Raw genomic sequence first — 7938 nt, forward strand, 5'->3', positions numbered from 1 at the left:
TTAACCTTAGTTCATCTTACCCAATACATCATGTCTGGCTATCAACAAAAATAGCACAACATGATAAAAGGTAAATGCTCTAGACTGAGTTGTGCCCCTCCCTCCCCAGCAAATTCATGTTAAAACCCTAACCCCCAGTGTGATTGTATTGGAGACAGAGACCTTAAAGAGGTCATTAAGGTTAAACGAGGTGTAAGGATGGATCCCTAAACAAATAAGACTAGAGTCCTTATAGGAAAAGGAAGAGACACCCAGGGTGTGTGCTCGCAGACTGAAGGCCTTGTCAGGACACAGCAAGAAGGCAGCTGTCTGCATGCCTGCAAGAGAGTCCTCACCAAAACCCAACTCTGCTGACACCTTGATCTAGGCATTCCATCCTCCAGGATTGTGAGCAAATAAATTTCTGTTGTTTATGTCATTCAGTCTGTGGCATTCTGTTAAGAAGAATAACCCAAGAAGACTAATGCAGCAGGAAGAAACACATTATGAAGAGACAAAGCAGCTATCACAACTAGACACTGGGGCAGAGAGGTTGGAATTATCACACCAGGATTTTAAACTATGATTAATATGCTAAGGATTCTAATGGAAAGAGTGGCCAACATGCAAGAACACATGTGTAATGTAAGCAGAGAGAGGCAAACACACACAAAAAAAAAATTAAAAGGAAATGCTAGAAATAAAAAAAACTGTAACAGAAATGAAGAATGTCTTCGATGGGCTTATCAACAGAATACAGAAGGTCAAGGAAAGAATCTGTGAGTGTGAAACATGTTGATGGAAACTTCTCAAACTGGAAAGCAAAAAGAGAGAAAAGGAGAGAGAGAGGGAGGGAACTGAAACAGAATATCCAAGAACTACGGACAGTTATAAAAGATGTAACATGGGCATAATGAGAATGAATCCTAGAGGAGGACAGAAAGGAGCAGAAAACCTATTTGAAGTGATAATGACTGAAAGTTTTCCAAACTTACTGACATAGACATCAAAAAGCACAGATCAAGGAAGTTGAGAGAAGATCAAGCAAGATTGTGGTAGGACATATATTTGGTCTTTGTAACCAGTTCCTCTCAGAGTGCTGAAACCCCTGGAATGTCCTGAGTGATAGGAGTATCTTTCGTTATTAATAGTGAGCCCCACTGATGACATCTGAGTTTATGCTAATAAGGTACTTAAGGTAGAGCATCTGGATAACCTCAGGATGGGCTATAAGATATTGAAGCTTCATGTAGTTGAATTTCTATTTATAATGGTCAATTGCATTATTCATCACGCAATTTAACAATAAAAGTACACGTTCACCTTTCCTTGTTCATGGTCTCTGCATTAATTCAACTCTCCCTCTTTCAACCCTCATACTTTGGGCATTAATTAATATAATACATTTTGCCCAGCTATATATTTTAGTTTATTTTTTTCATTTAGTTTATTTCCTATCTTTTAAGTTTTTATTCTTCTCTAAACAGCATAAAATTCCTGATGGATTACTACACCTTAATGCTGTGGACCCATCCATTGAGGCCTCCATAGCCAATATCCAATATTATTAACATTGCTGATTCTATTCCGTCAACAACTGGTATATATTTTGCTCTTATAGATTTGGCTAACATGATCTGTTTGGTGCCAATTTCAACAGCCTCTCTACTGCAATTTATCCCCACCTCTGAAGGCATACAACACACCTTTCCCAGGCTACTCAGAGGGTACCTTGTTAGCTTTGGCATCATGTACAATATCTGCAGACAAGATCTGAACTGCATCCCTCTTTCTTTCTCTAAGAGCACAGGTATGACATGATATTAATAACATGCTCCTCCCAGGAGACTATTTGACACATTCATTAAGGACATATAAGTCCAATCTTTTAGTACATTTTGGGTTCTGGTGGTTACTTCCTCAGAAAAGCTTCCCTGAACACCTAGAACTTCCACTCCTCCATCACGGCTTTGTTGTTTTCCACAGCGCGTGTCACTCACTAGCTGATGTACTGTATGTTCAGTATATGCACGTGCTCATTGTCTGTTCCTGGTGGGAGGCATGTTTTTTCTTTTTTGTTGACTGTTATAGCTTCAGTACCCAGAGTGGTACCTGGCACCAAATAGATGCTTAGTAAGTAATTGTGGAGTTAATAAGATGAGTAATGAAGAACTGGTGGGGCAGAATCATGGCATGGAAGGTGAAGCTTGCATAGGAGGGGATGTAAGTAGCAGATGTACATGTTGAGTGAAGTATATTTTCTTTGAAAAAATAGATAATTAGAATTGAAAAACTGGCACGGTGGTACATGTCTGTTGTCCCAGCTACTCGGGAGGCTGATGAGGTGGGAAGATTGCTTGAGCCCAGGGGTGTGAGGCTGCAGTGAGCTATGATTATGTCACTGTACTCCAGCCTAGCAACAGAGCAAGACCCTGTCTCTTAAAAAAAAAAAAAAAGTAAAGGCTAAAGTGAACTAATACCAAAAACATTCATTGGTTCATCTTCTAAACACTTATGAAGTACCTGTTAGGAAAAGTTGTACATGGATCTCAGTGTACACTGACACACAGGACTTCATGATCTACTGCAGTATTGTCTAAGAGAACTTTCTGTAGTGGTGGAAGTGCTCTGCATGTGTACTGGTCAGTACAGTAGCCACCAGCCCCGTATGACTACTGAGTACTTAGATTGTGGCTTAAGCAACTGAGGAACTGAATTTTAAATTTTATTTTATTTTTACATTTTAATTAATTTAAATGTAGGTAGCCAAATTGGCTAGTGGCTCCTGTATTGAGGATTGCAGCACTGTAGAAAAGTAAGAAAGCATAGGAAATTTAAATAAGTGCTAGGACAGATATCCTATGTTCTTTTGGGGACAGAGATGAGTGAACATTTCAAGCTGCCCGGGCAACTGCAGGGGAAGAAAGAAGCATCCCTGGCTTGTTGTAATGACTTGTTTGTCATAAAGATATGAGAAATGTGATTTTTATTTAGGATAAAGGCAATTAACTAATAGTGTCAACTCCAATTAACGGGTGAATTTAGGATAAATTATGTGTAGCAAATTGAACTGTCAGGTCTTACTTGGATAAGTTATTGTTTATTTGGAAAATGTACGTATTGGATTGTATCTGCTTGGTGATATAAAAGGATGAGTGAGATTTCCTTTTGATCTCATTAGTGGATTGCCTGTGACGTGCATCAAGGACTTATTTAATGCTTATTCAGTAATAAAACTGTTTTCTTTCTTTTCTACATTTGTGGAAAGGATTTTCTACCATTGGCAGGAGATTTGAATTTTAATTATTTTCCCAACACCTGACAAAAGTAAATTCTGCCTTTAAAACCAGAGACCAGTGTCACTGGTGAAACTGCATGCAAAATATCCAAATAAAGTAATACAATTCTGAATTAACTCTCAGAGCTAAAAAATTACCACAGTAGAGCAGTCTTTCACAAATCAAAGACAGCAATAATGCTATATTAAATGGCTATATTTTTGCATATATAATTTGACTAGCCAATAGGCTATTATTGAATATTTAAGCTTCTAAAGTTTTACTATTTTACATAATACTTTGAAATGAGTACTATTGAGAGGAATTTCTAAGCACATCTGTGAGCATTTCCTTAGAATGTTTTCTTTGAAATGTACCTTTTCTTCCCCCCCTCTTAGTTTCAAGTCCTAGTTAAGGACTGTCTGTGGCAGGGGTGCCCAACGTTTTTGGCACCAGGGATCGGTTTCATGGAAGACAATTTTTCCACAGAAGTGGGAGGTGTTGGTTTGGGGATGAAACTGTTCCACCTCAGATCCTCAGACATTAGTTAGATTCTCATAAGGGGTGTGCAGCCTCGATCCCTTGCATGCACAGTTCACAGTAGGGATTGCGCTCCTATGAGAATGTAATGCCACGGCTGATCTAACAGGAGGCAGAGCTCAGGTTGTAATGCTCACTTGCCCACCACACACCTCCTGCTGTGTGGCCCAGTTCCTAACAGGCCATAGACCAGTACGAGTCCATGTCCTGGGGGTTAGTGGCCCCTGGTCTATGACATGAAACCAGCCTTCAGTCTTTTCACCCAGGGGCCTCATATTTTAGTTATTAAATGTCTATCAGCACAAAGTTTAAGTATACGCCATAAATATATTTTTCTTTTTTATGAATCAGTTATGTGTATGTTTTAGTCCATTTGTGCTGCTGTAACAGAATACCACAGACTGAGTAATTTACAAACAATAGAAATTGACTTCTTGGCTGGGCACGGTGGCTCACACCTGTAATCCCAACACTTTGGGAGGCTGAGGTGGGTGGATCACTTGAGATCAGGAGTTCAAGACCAGCCTGGCCAACATGGTGAAACCCCGTCTCTACTAAAAATACAAAAATTAGCCTGGCATGGTGGCACGTGCCTGTAATCCCAGCTGCTTGGGAGGCTGAGACAGGAGAATCACTTGAATCCAGGAGACGGAGGTTGCAGTGAGCCGAGATCACGCCATTGTACTCTAGCCTGGGCAATAGAGTGAGACTCCATCTCAAAAAAAATAAAAAATAAAAAAAGAAATAAATAAATAAAAGAAATTGGCTTCTCATGGTTTTGGAGCCTGGGAAGTCCAAGATCAAAGGGAAAGTGTCTGGCAAGGGCCATGTTGCTGTGTCTTTTTATGGTGGATGGGCAAAGAGAAGACAGAGAGGTAAAAGGGGCCCCAGACTCATTTTTTAAATAAGGAACCCACTCCCATGATGATGACATTAATCCATTCATGAGGGCAGAGCCCTCAAGGCCTAATCATCTCGTAAAGATCTCACCTCCCAATACTGTTAGAATGGTGATTAAATTCAATACATGCTTTTTGGGAGATACAATCAAACTGTAACACTGTATATCTATCAATCTTTAATATAAAGATGTCTTTTTTCTGAACCCATTTTTTGTGAGCCTTAGTGGATCATCCTGAGTATCCCATTTGAGAGACAACCACTTTATCCTCATTTTTTAATTACTTACCTAGTACTTCAGCTATAAAAGATATAACCAAATACTTGACTCTGTGCTGTCAAATGTTAAATGCTGATTTTTAAAAATTCAGATAATTCTATAACTTTTAACAAAAAGTTAACTCTACTGAAGCAAAGCTCTCATATTTGTCTCTCACCCTTATTGTATAATAATTCTAAGCACATAACTGTCCCCCTTATTATGTAATAATTCCATCTACATAACTGTCCTATTATTACTTAACTGAGATCACATTCCCAACTTCCGTCACAACTCCTGAATCTTGTTCCATTTCTTCCACAAGCCGGCTAATTTTACCCCTTTTTCAGTGACAGAAGAGGCCTGGGCTATGGCTGAGCCTAAATATATTTGCTATTTCAGGTGACATTTAGTGATGTGGCTATAGACTTCTCTCATGAAGAGTGGGCATGCCTAGATTCTGCTCAGAGGGACTTATACAAGGATGTGATGGTCCAGAATTATGAGAACCTGGTCTCTGTAGGTAAGGATATCACCCCTTCCACTCCAATAGGGGACACCTTTCTTTTGCCACCCTGAATTGCTGGAGATCCTCCTAAGTGAATGGCTGAATTTTGTAGCATGTTGCCAAGGAAATGTGCAGCTCTGTTGTGCCCTGCCTGAAGCTTATCTTTCCATTTCAATGAACACCCTTCATCCATACCTGTGGTCCCTCTTGTGATGGCCTCTCATAATAGAGGACCACAGCTTAAACAATTCTATATTCTTCCTGTAAGCAGGTCTTTCCATAACTAAGCCATATGTGATCACGTTGTTGGAGGTTGGGAAAGAGCCCTGGAGGGTGGAGAAAAAACTGTCAAAAGGTATGATTCCAGGTGAGTCATGATGAATGAGACAAAGGGAGATTTGGTTAAAGATGTTTGTAGTGAGTGTGGAGACATTTTAGGAATACTATCTTCAAATATCTCAAATATAAATGAAAAATTGAGGGATATTTAGCTTAGATTTTCAAAATAATTGTTCCTCTATCCCAAATTATCTGTATCACTCATGTCATCTAATCAAGGTTAGAGGTTTTTGCCATTATAATAATTCAAATTGTTACTCTATTCATGACAAAGTAAGGCAAATTATTCTTTCTTAAATCTACATAAGGAAAAACATATAAAATATGTTCCTAGGAATAATATTTTCTAATGTCCAATAAGTGATATGATTCACAGTTTCCTCATAACCTCAGAAGGCCTAAATCTTTGTCAGCTATAAAGAGCACTTAGATTATTTTGTTTTTACTGCAGCTGTTTAATGTAGTAGTATCAATTCTGTATTTTAAGCATGTTAATCTGGCAGCAAATTGAGATTAATGGAAGGTTGGAGAAAAAGGCTATGAGACAAAATGCAATCTTTCATACATGAATATAGGCACAAAGAGATGGCTTGGAATCCAGAATGCCTTCCACATTTTATTTCTGATAGTTTCCTTTTTTTCACATACTGTTTCATCTATTATGTCTATTTTACCCATTTCTGTTATCATGCCTCCTTCTTCTGTGAAGTTTGTATTCTCTGCTCCATTTGAGCACTGTTCAGAAATCATTGAAATATTTGAGTTGTCTGAACTATGTGTTTTCTGGGGGCTTCATTTCTTATCCATTTCTCCTAATTCCACCATAGAAGTTTCTTTTCAAGAAGTAAAAAAAAGAAAAAAGCAGTGCTTTGCTTTCTTGATATATTTCAGTTGGGAATCAAGATGAGACAACAAGGAATTATCAACAAAGAAGGATATTTATAAGGAGGATTCACTCCAAACAGTAACAATAGAAAAAGTTTTAAAACAAAGTTATGAATTTTCAAATTCTACTAAGAATTTGGAACATATAGAAAAGTTGGAAGGGAAGCATGGAATTCATGTAGAACATTTCAGACCAGTAACTCTCACCTCTAGAGAAAGCCCCACGGGGACAGTTACAAATATGACACATTTAGAATCACCTTTCATTCAAAGTCTACTCTTTCTGAACCACAAAAAAATTCTGCTAAAGGGAATTCACACAAATATGATATATTAAAGAAGAATTTACCAAAAAAGTGAGTTGTAAAAAATGAGAGACTCAGTGGTGGAAAGAAACTTTTGAATTCTAATGAAAGTGGAGCAGCCGTTAACCAGAGCACATTTCCTCACCAGACTTTTATTAGAGAGAAAATCTATACATGCAGTGAATGTGGGAAAGCCTTTGGCAAACAGTCAATCCTCAATTGCCATTGGAGAATTCATACAGGAGAGAAGCCCTATGAATGTCGTCAATGTGGGAAGACTTTTAGCCTGGCTCATCCCTTACATGACATCTGATAAGCCATAGTGGAGAGAAACCTTACAAATGTATTGAATGTGGGAAGGCCTTTAGCCATGGCTCATCACTTACTAACCATCAGAGCACTCACACTGGAGAGAAACCATATGAATGTACGAACTGTGGAAAGTCTTTTAGTCATGTGTTCCTTCTCGTTCAACATCTAAGAATTCATACACAAGAAAAACACTATGAGTGTCATATACGTGGAGAGGCCTTCATTCATAGGTCATCTCTCATTCATCATCAGAAAATCCATACTGGAGAGAAGCCTTATGAATGTAGAGAATGTGGGAAAGCTTTCTGCTGTAGCTCACACCTTACTCAACATCAAAGAATTCACACCATGGAGAAACAATATGAACGCAACAAATGTCTGAAAGTCTTCAGTAGCCTCTCATTTCCTGTTCAACATCAGAGTATTCATACTGAAGAAAAACTCTTTGAAGTTTAGAAATGCAGGAAATCCTTCAACCAGCTTGAATCACTGAATATGCATTTGAGAAATCACATTAGATTGAAATGTGATTTCTATCTAATGAATGCCGTATATGTGGGAAAGCCTTCAGTCACAGGTCATCCCTGCTTCAACATCACAGAATTCATACTGGAGAGAAACCTTACGAATGTA

At 38.4% G+C, this 7938-nt stretch overlaps 1 protein-coding gene across 1 annotated transcript; it reads left to right on the forward strand.

Moving 5' to 3' along the window:
• Window positions 1-5352: 5352 nt before the first annotated feature.
• LOC100598333 (zinc finger protein 302-like) lies at window positions 5353-7306 on the forward strand (the record flags this gene model as incomplete). The annotated part of the gene is made up of 4 exons (XM_030821761.1): window positions 5353-5479; window positions 5736-5819; window positions 6433-6647; window positions 7142-7306. Coding segments are annotated over 4 exons (591 nt in total), but the record flags the coding sequence as incomplete, so codon positions are not given.
• Between the last annotated feature and the right edge of the window lie 632 nt (window positions 7307-7938).

The sequence above is a fragment of the Nomascus leucogenys genome, chromosome 10, assembly GCF_006542625.1.
Source record: "Nomascus leucogenys isolate Asia chromosome 10, Asia_NLE_v1, whole genome shotgun sequence".
Taxonomy (NCBI): Eukaryota; Metazoa; Chordata; class Mammalia; order Primates; family Hylobatidae; genus Nomascus; species Nomascus leucogenys.